The sequence below is a fragment of the Stegodyphus dumicola genome, chromosome 4 (assembly GCF_044657685.1).
Source record: "Stegodyphus dumicola isolate Sdum_Otavi_A_Nest chromosome 4, ASM4465768v1".
NCBI classification, from domain to species: Eukaryota; Metazoa; Arthropoda; class Arachnida; order Araneae; family Eresidae; genus Stegodyphus; species Stegodyphus dumicola.
In genome coordinates, this window is record NC_140771.1 from 220,529,516 (window position 1) to 220,547,946 (window position 18,431).

Sequence of the window (18,431 nt, forward strand, 5' to 3'; positions counted from 1 at the left end):
AAAGCGATTCTCTGAACGGTTAGCTCTTCAAGGTATAGCATTCATATTCCATAATTTATCGATTACATGATGTCTTATTAACTAGCATATGGTCCAATTAAACTATTCTTTATACTTCATGTTATCTTTTCAAACTAAGCAAATAAAATGCAGTCATAATCCATTTAAACTGTGATCTAATTTAACATTTCTGACACCGAAGTGTTATAAAATCTGCAACAACTTACCTTGTCAGGAGGCCTGTACTAAGCCATGATTTTAGGAAATTATATTCGCTGGATTTTTCATTAGTAGCCGGATTATTCAAGACAGCCTGCAGAAAAGGGAAAGAAGAAAAATTTCAAACTATATCCCTTAATTCGAAAGTATAAAACCTTTCGAGTATTAATTTCGAGTAACATTTTAATTTTGTTTTCACATTAAAGTTCTAAAACGATAAATTATTTTATTGTGATATATTTCATTTTTGCTTTCAATGTCGTAAAACGTTCTAAAATTATTGTTAAATGCTTGCTTGTAGTAAATAGAAGCCATTTCAGAAATAACTACGATATTAAGGCAAAGTGCGCATTTAAGAAAATATTGAATGATTCAAGCTACCGAAATTTCTTATTTCGTGTTATTAAATTACGAAGAAAATTTATTGCATACTTACAATTTTAACAACTCTGATTTGCTTAAAGTTTTATGTTAGGTGTTCCATAGATTCATAATATTGCTGAACAATAAAAATTACAAATCTTTATGGACATTACATGGTACTTTTAATACATCATTCCTGATTGGCGCTATAATGCAATTTTTTTTTTCCAAATTCTAGTACTTTAAAATTAAAAACAAAGCATTGATGCATTATAATCATTAAAAAAGAACATTATGTGATTAATCTTTAATAAAGCGATATTTCATTAAAAAATGGAAAAATCAGTAGTCTACTAAAACTTCCCCTTCCAGTTTAATAGTGATTTTTATACGAGAAAAAACAATTTAAAATGCAGATCTTCAGTTTCTCAAAGTACTTTTCTCATCCATATGGCTTCAAATGACTTAACACAGAAGAATTTTACTACGTTTGAATATTCTTCTCTTTACTTCATGCAAACTTTTTTATGTTAAAGTTAATAAATGAATAACCAATAAAAACTTCAGCTCACCTCAACGGTTTCTGGTTTGAAGAAGAAGACTATTGGTCTAAAAGACAACCAGATCAAAACAATTCTTTCAAACTCATACAGCTTACAAACCGCACATAGGAACTGTAATATCGCTGTAGAAAAAGGGGGAAAATTAGGTTACTGAGGATTTTTAATGTATTTAAATAAACAGGATTACAAGAACTAATACAGTGTTACAGAGGATGACGCTAAAATATCTGCTAAAAATGTAAAGCTAGGCAGAGGGACCCAAAATAAGCAGATTTTATAATGGAATATCTGTGCGGAAATGGTACGTTGAGGTAGTACAGGGTGTTGTTGAGAATGGCAGGTGAAAGCTATGGCTTGAATCATCATTCCCTCAGCGGTTTTCGGGTGCAACGCGAATTACAAGAGCACGGGCTTCGCTGACATGCATTTTTACCTAAGGGGGCTGTGGAAGGAAAGAGGAATAGTTGCTTAAAGGATGTACAGAACGTGATTCCCAAAAGACAGGTCATTTCTCGCAGATATTTTAGAAGAACCCTGTGTATTACATATGAAACAGTTTCAAATATTTTTCGCAGAGTAATCTTTATGAAAGTAAATTTCAGAGTCTAAGAAACAAAAAAGATAAAATTAAAATACCTCTTTGAATATAAATTTTTGTGACTGAACCTCAAAAGCATTAAAAAGCCAAAACAAGTCAGGCCAGCTAATGAATGTGCAGATAGCGTCCTACGGTCGTCGGATTTAATTAACGCTTTTTTCGTTAATTAATGCACCACAACTGACTACCAGTGCAGTAATCGGCAAGCCATACCCCTTCATGACATTAGATTCTCTGTTTTAGGCCACGTGACCAGCTAAACAGTGCCTGACCACAGCCCCTTCTACAGCTCCGTCCAGTCTTGGCATTTTCTTGCAGGAAGCAATGGGCAAGGTTTTTCCACACGTCAGCTTAAATCTCATCTGGAGAATACTATTTACGGACTTCCTCAGAAGTCAGACCCAATTCGTGATTCACTCAGGAATCGGGAAAGAGCAGGGACAGGAATTCTCCGCTGTATGCCAGAATAATAACAATAGTATCAAAGTATCAAAACGCCGAAAGAACCTATGATGCTGAAAAAATTATTGCAAAATAAACAAAGTATATATATATATATATATTAAAAATGAAGTATAATTTTTATGAAAGCATATAAACATGTCAACAAGTTTAAAATCGGTAACCTTTTATTAAATTCAAATCTCAAATTTTTAATTACTTTTAATTTTCATTTGTACTATGCTTAAAAAAAGAGAGCGAAAATAAAAATATCATTTCGATTGAACTATTTTCAAAATTTAATTATTTAATTATTTTTCATATTTAATAACTTTTAAAATTTCCATTGAAAACTAATTTTAACCGAGATTTAATGTTAACTATTCCAAAATAAAGTCTCTTTCTATATTTCACTATTTACCGTATTTCACGGAATATAAGACGCACTGGCATATAAGACGCACCCTTATTTAAAAGGCCACACACATGTAGATGTAGAAAAAGTTATATGTGTCTAGATCTTTATGGGGGCTAAAAATAGCATTCAGTATTGGAAGTTAACTTGTGTACTTCACGTATAAGACGCAAGTAACTTTTTTGAGACCAAATTTAGGAAACAAAATGCGTCTTATATGCCGTCAAATACGGTAAATAAGATTTTAAACGGAGATAAATATGCAATGTGTCCAATAAAATCCTCATACAGCCCTTATCCTGGCAATCGCTGATCAAGGAAATATGATTCCAGCCAAAAAAAAAAATTTTTAATGGTGCAAATATTCATAGTTTTGCATTTTTAAATTTAAAGAAGTCTGCTTTGTAAACCAACGAAATCTTATTTATGCGTTCCTCATTTCCTTTTCATCTTTAGAAGAGTTTTAAACTCATTCTGAGAAATAAAGCACAAAACGACTGGCAATCGTATAACAAAACTTACCAAAATATTAAACGCTAAATTTTAAGATCATGTCCAGGCGTCGTATATAAAATTCAGAGCTGAATGCTTGCATTTCTATGAAATTAAAAACGAAATATCAGTTTCTAAAAAGGTTTCTAGTGTTAATGGATTTAGACGACCTCTCGTAAGCAAACTGTTATGAAACATTTTCAGAACTTCATAATTTTTTCCTCAAAGAGAAGATTTTATTCACAGCATACGCATTCTAAAAAACCATGGCAAACTTCAGTACTGGAACGTAGCTAACTTATTTGCACAAATCAGGGATGAACAATATTGGGTTCGCAGTGGGTTGAATGCACACAGAACCAATGATAGCTTGATGAAATTTATTTTTCAAAAGACATACTTTACAGCTCTGACTTTTCACAAAAGTACTCGCACAGCTCTTCTGAGCATGAAAGCACAATCAATAGTTACCATAACTACTAAGAATGTTGAACAATACAAAAAGCCTCAAAAGCATAAGCTCGCACAGTGGTCTTTTAATAGGAAGGTGTACACAGTTACAGTTACATAAGGCTGGTAGTTACACAGATATAGGATCAAAATGTCGTCAAATGCTAGCCAAGTTTGCTGACTTTTCGAGATTTTTCGCCACATTTGGCGACAAAAATATGTTACCAAAACCATTGGCAGCTTGGCATTTTCTTTCCAATCTCGAGAGATAGCCATTAACCACAGTGTTAAACACTTACCTCTGTAGCCCAGTTTTTCCGAAGCTTCACGCTGTTAAAACTTTTCCTGTTACATTATACAAGAGATGTTATAATTTATATATAGTTTCCCTAAAGTGATTTACGTATGTACAAAATTTGTGACACTGCCCCCTTCCCAAAGACTGAACTTTCCGGATAGTACTATCCTCGGACAGAAAGCCATACAACTCAGGAAAATCAGTGTTATACTAGTATAATAATTATTTCAGTAAATAACATATAATAAATCAAACACTAAACCAATAAATAAATACAGAAATTTACAAATTATTTACATACACATACGACAATGTTTAATAAATTATTTACATTATATACACCAGGGGACTACGTACTAGGGCTATAATAAGGAACTCATTTATAGTAATGAATGACTTCAGGCTTAGAATCTGATGACTTATGGATGCGAACTACGACATGCTTCAGCCTATTAGGACAGGCCCAGGGTGTCTGTAATTTAGGAGAGAGTTCTTTCCGACGAATTAGATTCCATAACCACACCTTGTCAGGTTCGCTGAATCAATATCCTGTAGCTCTCGTGCCGTATTGAGTCTTATCTTCTCCGTCGCCAAGTTGTGCATCACTTCAAAATATACCAGGAGATCCTAAATGAACTGCTCAGGCGATGAGGCTCATCCAGAGGGCAACCAACCAACACACCACAAGGCAAACGAAGGTCGAGACGGAAGAGCTTCTGAGATGGGAAATAGGAGGTCGTATGTTTAGGAGCCGGTAGTCTCCTAAACAGCACTGCGGCAGGCCAATAAGTATCCCGACTTTGAGATCGGCTTACCTACGCCTTTTATCATAATAAAGTTTCCACTTTTCTTGGACCTGTCCCGAAGTTTTTAGAGCAACCTCAATTAACTTTTAGACAATTTTTATTTAAATTCTGCCTCCATTTGCAGATGGTTTGGTTTATTTAATTATGGCAAAGCACACTAGGGCTATCTGTCTAAGGAGAGGAATGCCTTCGTGGAGGACGTTCTAAGGGAAACTGGCTCGTATACACGTTACACATGGGGAAAACCACGAAAACGCCTATGCATCCAGCCCGTTAGCGGGATTCGAGCCTAGGACCGAACTACCAGTGTTCAGCGACTTTACCGCTCAGCCGCTGGTGGCTCCTTCCTTTGTAGAACAAAAAATAATACAGGTGTTAGAATTTTCCGACCTAAATATAATGCCACTGGTGTTTCATCCGTAGTCTCATGTCTTGTTGACAACAAAGCTTATGTTAACTCCTGAATATGCTTATCCCAGGACAGGAAAGGACATGACTAAACGTGGGAAGCACCAACACATCGCCATTGGCAGAACTGGTGTCGCTCCTTCACACTAACCGTCTTGAGAAGAACACCTCCACAGGGCGTACTTACGCCACGCATAGGTGTTAATTGAAACGTTATCATTAGGGTATAGAGAATTTGTGGGCGAGAGATACTGTTGCTGATGACAATGACTTTACAATACAAAACCATATATTACAGTTGATGGTGAAATATAACTATAAATATCAGTGTATGTACGCAAATAAACACAAATAAACAAATAGAATTGAATGGAAAAACATTAAACATAATTAACTTGGATAAGTTATTGTGATATTAATGTGATGATTTTGGGACAATGTAGCACTTCATAAATGGTTCACAGTTCATTGACAGTTTATGAAAAGTTCATGGATTGAGTTAGAGTTCATACATACAGTAGAATTCACCAGTTCCAGCTATGCCATTTTTGATGTGCATAACTGTGGTCGTATTGTCTAGGTGCTAAATCCTTGCTACACTAAGATAATCTATTACAATGACTATAAAGAGACCCCTATTGAAAAATTGGCATTTGTGCCAGAGAAGAAGAAGCACTTATACCAGTTATGGTGCACACAGTTCCAAGCCGTGACGATGGAGTGTGTCAATTATGTGTTTGATACTATTGTGGATTTTCCGGTGCTTTATCAGGAACCGTTTGAAGTCTGCTCCTGGTGCTTTGGGATTGCGGATATGATGGTCTGCTGTTATTGGGCATTGGAATAAATAATGGTCTGGATCACCCGGATTGCCACAAACGCATATTTCAGTCTTTGAAAGGTTTCGTTCATAGAAGTACTTTGGGTACGGTCCATGAACAGAGATATATTGAGAGAGATAATAATTATAAATAGTGCGGTCAGTATCGACACATGGGAGAAGTGAATGCGTCCTTCTGCCTTGCGGTACTTGGTCCCATTGTCTCTGCCACTCTTCTTTGGCCATCACTTTTAGCGTAAACTTCAATGTGGAGGGTGGGTGGTAGTGCCTAACTGTTCGAGGGCTGCCTGCTTTGCCAGGAAGTCCCCTCTTTCATTCCCGGCGCAATTGCTATGACCTTTCGTCCACGTAAGAACGAAGTTCTTTTGGCTGGAATTGATAATTGTTTGCATTTGTTGGGCTATTGGTGAATTTGTGCAGAGATTTTTTATAGCATAGATTGATGATTGGCTGTCACTAACGATATGGACTGTGGCCGTTAGTAGTAGGTGGAGTTTTTGCATACTGTAGAGGATTGCTGTCAGTTCAGCTTGGTGCACGCTGTTTAGATCTCTAAAGTGCCCTTGCCATTCTGTGTGTGAACTAAGGTTGTACTGAATGGTTGCAGCGCTGCCAACCTTTCGTCCGATCTTTTAGCCGTCAGTAAAAGCCGTGTATTCTGTTGTTGGTAGTGGTTTGTCGAAAATGCAGTGCAGGTTTTGGAGATTCAAAGCTGGGTGATGAAAGTACTTTTTAGGCTGATCTTCGTAGTCTGTTGGGTGGAATGTGGTATCATTAAAGTTAATTGTTTTCTTGAGTTGGAGGACTATTGCGGAGATTGTGTCCATTTGTGCTTGGATTGGGAGCGGGAGCACACCTGCTAGTGTCTGTAGGGCGTTGTTAGAGGTAGTTGAGAATGCTCTGGTGATATTTATAAGGAAAGGTCTTTGTATGGCGTTTACCTTTCTGGTGGTCATATAGCGGCTCCATGTATGATGATCTTGTTCACCACGGTTGTAAGTAGTATTTTCAGAGTTATCCAATGGTGAGGCCGAGGTAGTTAATCGTTTTCACGCAGCGGATCCTGTGGTTGTCTATTTTAAATGTGGGATTTCGAGTTATAGTTCGTCCTGGTTTGTGGACAATCAGTGCCTGCGATTTTTGGTTTGAGATCTGTAGTTTTATTCTTTCCAAAGATTAATTCCAAAGATATGATCATTTTAAAATTGTTTTTATTTTGCGACATTGCTATTGAACTGAACTTTATGGTTTAAGTGCAAGGAACATGATATTTAATAAATAAAGGTAACACACAAAACGTTAAAAATAACGCCCCTTTGGACGTAATTTAAGTTATGGAACCTTTCAGACTTTTTTTTTTCGGGGGGGAGGGGTCGTATGTTGTTTGTTTTTTTTTTTTTTTTTTTTTTTTAAAGCCCAAAAGGAATGTTAGACCCGAATGAGATATTAGTCCCGAAACGACATTTTGTCTTGAATCCCTACAAGCAGTGTATCGTTTTCAAGACTGTTTTCACCAAATATTATCGCCCTGTATTATATTCAAGGAGGTTAGAATAGATGGAGTTAAACATGACATGACAAAACTGAAATGTCATCAAAGTAAAGTCACGACTTATCATGACCGCCATATAGCGTGCCTACAAGACTACAAAAAATTACACCGACTTTGAAAGCAAATATTAACGTTCGGAGACTCAGAAAAGTGTCTTTAGGTATAATTTGCGTAAAATATCATTGAAACTATCTGTGGTGTTTTAGGTTTTGCCACGTCGCATAGATATCGTATAGATATTATTCAATTTGAAACGGTTGAAATTTCTATGTAAAAATCATTTAAGTATTAAAATTAAAATGTGAGAGTTATAAATATTCAATGATGAAAGCTAACAGTAGACAACATTATTAGAATGTAAAACAATACCAACCAGAAGCTCGCCTATATCAGAGGTCATGATAAGTTGTGATGACATACCAAGAAGTATTATGGCTTTTTTTTTTTTTTTTTTTTTTTTTTCATTGCAGGGAGTATAGGATGGAGAGCTTACTCCATTTATTCTAACCTCCTTGATTATTTAGATTTAAATAACCCGCCGAACAAAGATTATTTTAGAAGTCAAACAACAAAAATCAACATTAAGTTTGCGAATATAACGCTGGTTTCTGTTGTTTGACTTCTGAAATTCTCCTTGCTTATATTTAAAGAAATAAACAATGAAGAATCTGCATGAATGCATGCATGTTTCTCGCATTGTGATAAAACAGCAATATCTAGAACCATAAAATTTTAAATAACGTAGTCCTTGACCCGAACATGGGCACCTGGACGCCTGAATTCAGATTTTCGAATTCGCTTTATTTTCTAATTTATATTTTGTAAAACTTTAACGAATTTTTTATTAAAAACTCAACAATTTCAAAGCAAGTAGTGACAACACTGTATGAAATAAAAAAATTTTATCTCCAGAGTGCGAGACTGTCTTTTGGAAATTCTAAAAATAGCTTATTTTTATAAGTCCGAAGAGCATGATATTTAATAAATAAATGTAACATACAAAATGTTTTTGAAAAATGCCCGTTTGGACGTAATTTAAAATCTAAAACCTTTGAGTTCTCTTTTTTTTTTTTTTTTTTTTTTTTTTTAATTGTTATTTTTTTTTTACACTGAAAAGAAAGAGATAAACAAAATAGTAGTAGACACATGTAAAAACTACTTACACACAAGTGGTGGCAACGGCTCATAAATGTACGCTCTGGCGAACAAAGACCAGTAGGACCACAATGGAATAAACTTAAAAGTCGGCAAACGATTGCACAATTTTGTGCTAGCAAGCTTAGAATGCCACCAGTAGAATAGTACTAAAAATCCAATGCCAGAGCAAATACTCAGGGATGCAAACACCAATGACATCTCGCAAATTGTTTCAAGCCTCACCTTTAAGTATTTTTTCTCATAAATAACTCGTTATTATGATGAAGTCGAGATAATGAAAATGTCCGTTTGTTCTATCAAAGTCAGATTATGTAAAATAATTGTCTTTTGTTTACTTTTTATCTAATCTCCTTAAGTAGATTATCGACAATATCTTTTAGCAGCTGTCTAAAAATCATTTGTGACAGAGCAGCGATTTATGGTTTTTTTTTATTTGTTCCCTGAACTGTTAATTTCACAAGCGCCTGGCCCCAGCCACCACCCCTGTTCTTATTGGTTGCCGTTTATGACGTCAGGCTGAAAAGATTCCATTATCTGTTTCGTTTGAGTTATGTCAAGGGGAACTTATAACTACTTTGGATTTGGTTCTTTCCTGTGTTAATGTGAATTTGTGCAATGTAACAGAATATTTTCAATTAAAACGAACCTAACAGTATAAGAAAATATATCGGCACTTTTTATATAAATTGTTTAATCATGTTAATGGAATAGATAAAACTTTATAATGCGTAAATAGTGTTTGGCTAAGCAATCTGTATTCAATGCAATTCATAGCGCTATACTGATATTTAAGAAATGTATTTTATAATTTCATATAAAAGGAGGCCATTAACAAGATTTGCTTCGTCAGCAATGTCAAGAAATAGCACTTAACTCTTACTGTGTAAATAATGTCTGCCGCAGTTTTCATGAATTAGCGGTTTATTTTACAGAAAAGTATTTTTAAAAGTGATATAACTGTAAAATTTAGTTCTTTCTTTACAAAAATGAACTGTTTGATAATTAAATAACCTTCCTTTCATTTATTGCTTGTTATATGGAGGTTGTTTGGTATCAAAATTGCTCGTTAGTCAGATTAATTTTTTACTTTCTAATCCTAGGCATTAATTTCTCCTCATTTATGGTTAAAAATAAGATAAAGTGATAAGATACTTTTAAATCGAAAAATACTTATAATATCGTTTATTTGACTTTATCAATTGGAGTTATCATTCTGTTTTTTTATGTATTATTGTTTTGTTTCTTAACTTTTATATCTTATAAAAAGTGTTTATTGTCAAATGACTTCGATATTCGTCTAATGACCAAAATACTGCTAAACGGTTATCTACTGCACATCGAATTGCACCTTTTTTCTAATATTATGTATATTAACAATATATTTCTGAAGCTGCTTTTTATTTTGGTAATTTTTTCGCAAATATGGCAAATTATTCCATTGCTTCGCCTGTTTCAGCGCTAAAATGATCTCGAGCTCAAGCTTTTGGCGCACAAAAATGCTGCAGAGAATTCTTTTCGTCGCTGTATGACATCAGAAGTCGTGTCCAATAAGAGCTTAGGGTGGCGGCTGGGGCCAGGCGTTTGTGTTAATTTCCACTCTTCCATCAAATAGGAATCCCAAATTCCGAAGTCAAAACTTTGCATATCTTAATGATTTTATTTGCAGATATTTTAAATGTTCCTGAAATATTTGTTTTAATTTAATTTAGGTTGCCAAATGTATGTAAAATAAAATATCATATCAAATAGTCACATAATCAAGATATATTAATAATTGATGAAATTAATTAATAATCGAGAACATATATTTTAATAATTGTTTTATTATGCCAACAACGCTCGTTATAACCACCTTTTACATCCAGCAGAAAAAGAACGTAATAGCGTGTGGCCATTATAGCAAAAATTGCTTTAATACACATTTGGGGGCTTTTTGTACCAGTCCTTATATTGGAATAATATCTATCAACTGTAGCAATATTTCTAGCGTGCTTTAATATACATCGATATTCGCTTCTAAAATTAGAGAAAAGTTAAAGATTCAAGATTCAGCTATTTAGATAAAAAAGTTGTAGATTTTTCTAAAAAAAAAAAAAAAAAAAATCTGATGTATACACCGCATGACTTCCCCATGTGCGCAATATTAAATTATACGCTTTTTGCTGCATTTCCTTTAAACTCATTTCCTCGAATTTCGTTAGAGATATATTTCTCATTTAATTAATTCTGTTCTCAGTTTGCCGCAAGGCAAAAATACATAAAACCTCAAAATATTCTAAATGCGAGCGATTCTATTAAAAATTGAAAAATATAGGAAAACTAAAACATCAAATACAATTAAAACAATCAAAAAACAATTTTTGTAATTGAAATTAGAGTTTCTACACAAAAACGAGCAACAAGGCAGATTTTTCGGAGTAGAAAAATGAAAATTAAATTTTGGTCCCACTTGGCAAAAAGACACTGAAGGTGCAGAAACTGAATTCACTATTCCGTTAAATTTCAAATGTAAACAAATATGGCTGCTATAGTAAATAAAAATTAGGCTTAGCCGCACTTAAACAACTTTTAAGTTGTTGATAATTTTACAAGTATTGCAAGTATTGATAATTTTACAAGTCATAAAAACCTTAACCGGAAGATAAGAACAACATAATTCAAGCCTTTTAAAGCAAAAAATGCGCCATTTACCAACATATAATAATATAAGAACTGAGTTCACAGAGCCGAATAACAGGGAGGGTATATATACTCGTACATATACATTTATATACTTTTGGGACGGCCGATTGCAAATGTCCCGCAAAAACATCGTTACATTGCATTCGATAGAGGACAAAATGGGTATTTTTGTTGAAATATGATACCCGGGATTTTTCATGATTACAATACTTCCTTTACTTCGTACAAGGAGGTAAAAATGAAAAGTTACAAGTTAACAAGTTTATTTTTCAAACATCGAATCACGTAATATTTTAATGAGTTCAGAAGCTTATTACGCATGGTGTAATGAATATCAAGACTAAACATTCTAAGAACAAAGGTAAAATGCTTACCTTTTCAGAAGATCTTCCTTCTTCATACATGTATCCAACTAAGCAGGGAATAATTTTATTAGCTGAAGACAATCTACTCATCACTAAGGCACTTCTATAATATGGCATATTTTAATATACTTGTAGAGACATTAGGTTATTTAGAAGCAGGAGAGGTGAAAAATTAGCAATGCCCTCACCGGGGATCGAACCATGGACCTCTCGGATACGCGCCGAGCGTGCAGACCACTACACCACGAAGGCACGCTAAGAAGTGGAAGAAATACCTTATATACTAAAAGAAGATGTATACAATACAAAAAAGAAGTTTACGTTACATGTTTTATTTATGCGTCCATAGCTAGTTCTATTGTAGTTCCGTTTTCTTTTAGGTTACACGCATACACAAATCACGTGGTGTTAATCGTTTGGCAAGATTTTCTGATTTCGTTTGGCAAGATAACTGTTTTCACCCGTATGTTTTAGTTTGACAGCAGGCGTTATAGAGTCATTAGGTTTTTTCGAAGCAGGAGACGTTAAAAATATGTAGCGCCCACTCCGGGTTTCGCATCCTGGACCTCTCAAATACACGTCGAATAGGCTTCCAGTTACACCACGAAGGCATGCTGAAAGGAGGGAGAAAATGCCTTATATACTCCATCTTCTAAAGGGTGACAGGTGTTTAGAGGACCCAATCGCCAAATCCTAGTGGTGACGACTTATCATTCTCGGTCTTTTGATTCGGATGCCACTGCGGAGTCCTAAGGAATTTTTGAAGCAGGAGACGTGAAAAATGTGCAATGCTCTCTCCAGGATTTGAACCCTGGACCTCTCGAATACGCGGCGAATATGCTTCCAATTACATCATGAAGGAGAAAATGCTTTATACGGTTAAAAACGTGAAGGATTGTCTTCAGAACCAACGAATTCTTTAGTCACTGTGCTCTAAATCCGTACCGTAATCTACTAAATTAGAAGTAAAGAAATGTTCTAATTTCGCCAATTTTGCAGGAAGGTATGGAACATTTTATTTAATTAATTAAAATATAATGAATATTTTACTCTAGACGGAGGCTATATAAAATGCTACTTATACAATCCTCTCAATCATTAGACAGAAGCTGTTTCTAAAAATTGACTACTTTTTTTTAATATTTTATAACTTGAAATCAACGTTTAGGGTCAATATTTGAGGAAATAACTCTGCAGAAATATTTTTCGATCACTCTTTATTCTACATTAAACAAATTAAAATAAATCTTTCCTCTTTCTATATCTTTTGACAAAATTGGAAAATTAATATTCTGCCCGCTTTCAAGATCTCAACTTTCACGAAAGAAGTACACTCTATAATAAAAAAAAAGCGCACCAAGAAGTTGGTTGTCCGATGGAGACAAAAATTGATGGATTGAAAAATTATGTACAGAATAGATAATTATTAAAATTTCAGAACAATTGAATGAGTTCTTTCAGAGTTACATGGTTACAAAGTAACGAGCTCATTTAAGGTGTTGATCCACCTGTAGCCTGAATGCAAGCTGTCACACAGCATGCCATAGACTTATAAAGCTCCCGAATGGTCTCCTGCGGTATTTCTTGCCAAATTTGCTCAAATTGTCGGGCTAGGTCATCAAAATTCTCTGGTAGATGCAGTCGCCTTCCCATCATATACCAGACATGCTCGATGGGAGAGAGATCTGGCTGGCTAAGGAAGTGTTTGACAAGCTGTAAGACAGTTCATAGCAACACGTGCCGTATGTGGTCTGGCATTAACTTGCTGAAAAATAAGGCCAGTGTACTACAAAAGGAACGGTAGCAAAACTTCCAGAATGCCGTCGACGTACCGCTGCGCTGTAAGTGTGCCTCTAATGACGGCCAAAGGGGTCCGGCTATCAAGGGAAATGACACCCCAGACCATAACTTCTGGTTGAGGGCCTGTGTGGCGTGTAATAGTGAAAGAAGGATCGGCACGCTGCTCTGTGCGTCTCCAGACACGTCTTCGATGATCGTCACGGCACAGTTGGAAGCAGGATTTGTCACTAAAGACTATACGTCCCCAGTGAGCATCATTCCAACCAAGCACCGCTGTAATCTGGCTCGGCAATGTTCAGGCAAGTGGCGTAACGGTCGGTACGAGAGTAGATTTCGCTCATCAGCCGTCTGTGAATGGTAATGGTGGACACCCGTTTCCGGATCGCACGTCTGATGGTTGTTAGCGATGAATCAGGCGCTGTGACAGCTAATCTGACAGCTCTGTCCTCCCGATCCGTTGTGGCCCTCAGTCGATGGCTACCACCATGACGCTGAAATCTGCCATTGTCCACCCATTCTTGCCAGTATCTTCTGATCGTCGCATCGCTTCGACTCATACGACGAGCGATTCTCCGATTTGCCCAACCTGCTTCTTTCAATCTAATGATAAGATCTCTTTTTAAACTCTGACAATTGCTTGTAATGATCTCGAATCCTGCGGCGAAGCATTCTTTCAATCGTTGAAAGATAGCCTAAATCGCAATGCAACAGAAGTTCAACAACAGTTCCTTATATACATCTGCTGAATGCGCAGTTCTGATGCGTTGGAAATCGCACTAGTCATTCTTTGAACACCAAATTTAAATCATTAGCAAATTTGGTCAAAAAATTTATGCATACGAAATTTCAAAGCAATGAGATGATTCCTTCTTGGTGAGTCGATTTTTCTGTTATAGGGTGTACTTGAGGAACATTTTTAGAAAAATTGGCTTCATACGAGAACGAACATAGAAATAAACGGATCTTTTTGTTCTCGGAAATCGAAGCCAGAATGCAAAAAACCAACAAAAGTAGCGGCAAAGTTCCATCCACATTGGAAATATACTTTCTTGAAAGAGAAATACGGAAGACGGCAAATAATGAACAACACTTCAAGAAAAGATAAGGGTGGAATTTCCAAGAGCAAAGGAGAAGCAAAAGCAACAAGAGCCAGACTTAAGACGTAAGAGGCTTTTAAGAAGACATCGGAAAGTACGACGACAGGACATTCAGCGAACAACCAAAGTTTAGAGATCGGAAAAGAATTTAGGTGCCGATTTCAGATCTCAACGACGGCCTTTCACGATAAGTTCTAGGGCCGAAACGTCCAGCGGAAGAGGATTCATCACAGCAGAGGAGACCGGAGTACCAGAGATCCAGTCCTCCTAAGCTACAGATGAGAGGGCAGTCGGAAACAGTAGTGCAGATGACGAATCCACAGACAAAAGGTGAGCGGCAGAATCGACTCCGCCAACGACAAGGAAAAATCAAAAGAAAGGCCACGATGAATAAGTTTCCAGCCTAACCAGAGTGTGAAGCATGCCTCATGAGACTATTCGGGTACACCAGACCAGAATTTATCCGACATGGGAAGAATTCGTCGCCTAGTAGATAGGTAATAACTAGAAAAACAAAATGTAAGTGAAATTTATTTATTTTTTTTTTTTCCCCATATATTCAGTTTCTATTTTATATCGAAAAGTGCAACAATTGCTACTTATCTTAAGCTCTGCCTCAAGCGATGTCATTTCAGTTATTGTTAAATAGCAAGAAAGTTTTGAATTTAATTATACATTTATTTGCAATGAGCTTAATTTCAGTCTAAAAATAGGAATTCTGATTTTAGTCTTAGAGGAGCGGATGTTTGATGTAAAGTATGACCGAATAAGAAATTTCTTAATATATTGTATTTTAAATGTTTCTTGAAGTATGTTAATGTAGGAAGTATGTATAAATTGTGTAAAAGTTTGTGTATTGCTAGCCTAAAAGTTTATGTTAATCTATGTATTAAACTAAAAGTAAATGCTTGCATAAGTAAGATTTGAAATCTTGAAGAATGAATGAAATGTTTAAATTTAAGCTAGCGAAGTAAAATAAAATTAAGTTAAAGCAAAAGCTAAGGATATGCATGTAATTAAAATTCAGGCTCTCCGGCCAACACAAAAGTTTAATGATCTATTTTGTTAGGACATTAGGTGCAGTTTTGAAATTAAGATGACTATGAGATCAAGTGTGTCTCGTTTCTAACATGTAGGATTTTGGTTAGATGATAGCTTTGTTACACTTGCACAAATTAAACTTACTCATACATGTCAGTACACTTTACTGTAGAGCAGAGAAGAAAATTTATATCTAGAATAAATAAAAATGTATGAAAGCTTCTCATAAAATTAAATGGAAAAAGATTCGAATAAAGTGATTTGAACAGGGAACTATGTGAAATATATTGAATTCTTCTGCTAAAATCTTTTTCGTTCTTGATCACAGGAAGGTTTGGTTTTATTAGATTATAGCAAAGCACTCGAGGGCTATCTGCCTTAAGGGAGGGATGCCTTCGTGGAGGACTTTCTAAGGGAAACTGGCTCGTATACACGTTACGCATGAGGAAAACCACGAAAACGCCCATGCAGCCAGCCAGTTCGCGGGATTCGAACCTCGGACCAAACTACCAGTGTTCAGCGACGTTACCGCTCGGCCGCTGGTGGGCCTGATCAGAGGAAGGAGATCAGCTGCTATCATTATGTATGATTGTGTAGAATTGTGTTCCGGAGCTCCAGATGTTGTAAAATTAGTTTGCAAGTTCTATTGCTTGTAAAATGTAGGCTCGTGGTTAATTAAAATTTAAGATCTTAACAAGGTTGTTAAAGACCTTCGTTGCGATTACTTAAATACTGGCGGGGAAATCTGTAAGGTTTATTTAATTTGCTTAAGCAGGTATTTTGTGTTCTGGATCTTTACTGTCACTTCTCTATTACCGCTTTCCGCCAGAATACAAATTAACTGGTGAGTATATGAAATGAGGTTTTCAGATGATTTAGACAGAGCGTGTTTTTGCCTAGCAAAGGCTACGTTGCTAGGTGTGCTATTCTAAAATAAAAGTTCCTGTCTACGGCCATGCATAATAATTGCCAATAGTATATCCCGCCGGTAAAATTTTAAAAGTTAAATTCGCGTTCAATTTACTTAACATTGCCTCTGGTTATTAGATACCTAGATTTAGCTTTACATTTGAATATCTACTTCAGTTCTAGCATAAATGACGGCTGATTTGTAAGCACTTGGTGTACTTTCTGTTCATGTATTTTAATTTAAAATAACCCTTCATAAGTCTCTGTAGCACTTTTAAGACTGAGCGATAATGTATGAAAGCTTCTCATGAAATCAAATAGAAAAATATTCAAATAAAGTGATTTGAACAGGAAACTATGTGAAATATACTGAGTTCTTCTGCTCAAATCTTTTTCTCCTGATCACAGGAAGGTTTGGTTTGTTTTTATTAGTTTATGGAAAAGCACTCAAGGGCTATCTGCCTTAAGGGAGGGATGCCTTCATGGAGGACTTTCTAAGGAAAACTGGCTCGTATACACGTTGTCGTTTAAAGATTTTTAGGCTATCTGCCTTAAGGGAGGGATGCCTTCATGGAGGACTTTCTAAGGGAAACTGGCTCGTATACACGTTGTCGTTTAAAGATTTTTAGGATTTTGATCCACCTTGCTAACCCAGCACAAATTTTCGCAATCCTTAACGAACAGTTTGAATACCACTACTCTAACACATACAACTGATGATTTTTAGAAAAAGATCTCTGATAACTTCCTATCTTGATTCGTTAATATCAAATTGGGAGGGGGGTAAATATTCTTCCAGTGACAACTTAACAGTATTTTACTTACTGTTATTACTCCCTGTAATTATGTTAAAAATGCCAGACGAAGAGCTTACTCAAAGAGTGCGATGTACTCTTGATTTTTATGATTTGAAAACGTTTCATAGTTGATGAATTTTAGAAAAGACTTTTATTAATTTCTTACCTGGATTCCTTGATAGCACCAGCGGGGAGTGGGGAAGGATATTTTCTATTGACAATTTATCAGCAGTTTTTTTTTTTTTTTTTTTTTTTTTCTTGTTATTGCATCTATGATATCAAAGATGACAGATGAAGTGCACTACACTACTTTCGTGATTTGTATGGTTTGAAAAAAAAAAAAAAAAAAATTGAGTTTGGAAATAGAACTCTTGACACAATTTTTGAAGAGAGTTTATTGTTAAAAAACGAAAATGCTCTTGCAGCCTGTCATTTTACCACGAATCAAATTCTTGAACCTGGATTACTAGAATTCAGTTTTCTTTTCATTCTGTCAGTGAGGAGCATATTCGAGTCAATTTCTAATTTAGTTTTACCATTTTAAAGTCGTTTGCATCCTCTGTCCCAGGTCCTAGCTACGCCCATGGCAAAACATTTTAAATACGATTCTCAAGAATAACCTGATGAACAGAATCTTAAGTATAATCAAGTTTTGTCAAAAACAATAGAATATATTCCGAAATGTGCTGTTACCAATATTAAGCTTCTACAAAGACAAAATACACCAAAAAAACTGAAAAATTGAATCATACGATTGGTATCTATCTCCTTTATAATCAGAACATTTTACTCTCCTTTTATCGAAATAGATATTGACAAATACTGCCCTCACATTGAAGGCCACTATTGATAAAAATATCTTTACTTTCTGTTGCATCATTTATATATAGAGAAAATAAACGGTGGGATGCTGCAGTTACTTTGGCATATTTTTATTAATCGTGAAACAAACAGTTTACCCTTAAAGTTCTTGCATTAGTAAAAATGCTAATTTTAAACAACGGTGTTTAAATAATCTAATCATAATTCGTGTGATGACAGTGATAGCACATTGAACATAATGAGGTGGAATTCGCAAGTTAAACTATTATACTTGTAGCATTAATCTGAGCGTATTTCATAGTTGTAAAAGGCCT

General features: G+C 35.4%; 1 protein-coding gene across 1 annotated transcript in view; it reads right to left on the reverse strand.

Moving 5' to 3' along the window:
• Positions 1 to 8,861, reverse strand: part of LOC118181948 (cytochrome P450 4V2-like) — a 68,119-nt gene extending 59,258 nt beyond the window's left edge. The window contains exons 1-3 of the mRNA XM_035351193.2: positions 8,610 to 8,861; positions 1,155 to 1,267; positions 228 to 313 (exon numbers count right to left, since the gene is read on the reverse strand). Coding sequence (XP_035207084.1) covers positions 228 to 313; positions 1,155 to 1,267; positions 8,610 to 8,802 — 392 coding nt within the window. The 5' untranslated portion in view covers positions 8,803 to 8,861. The remainder of the gene's footprint in view (positions 1 to 227; positions 314 to 1,154; positions 1,268 to 8,609) is intronic.
• Positions 8,862 to 18,431: the final 9,570 nt, after the last annotated feature.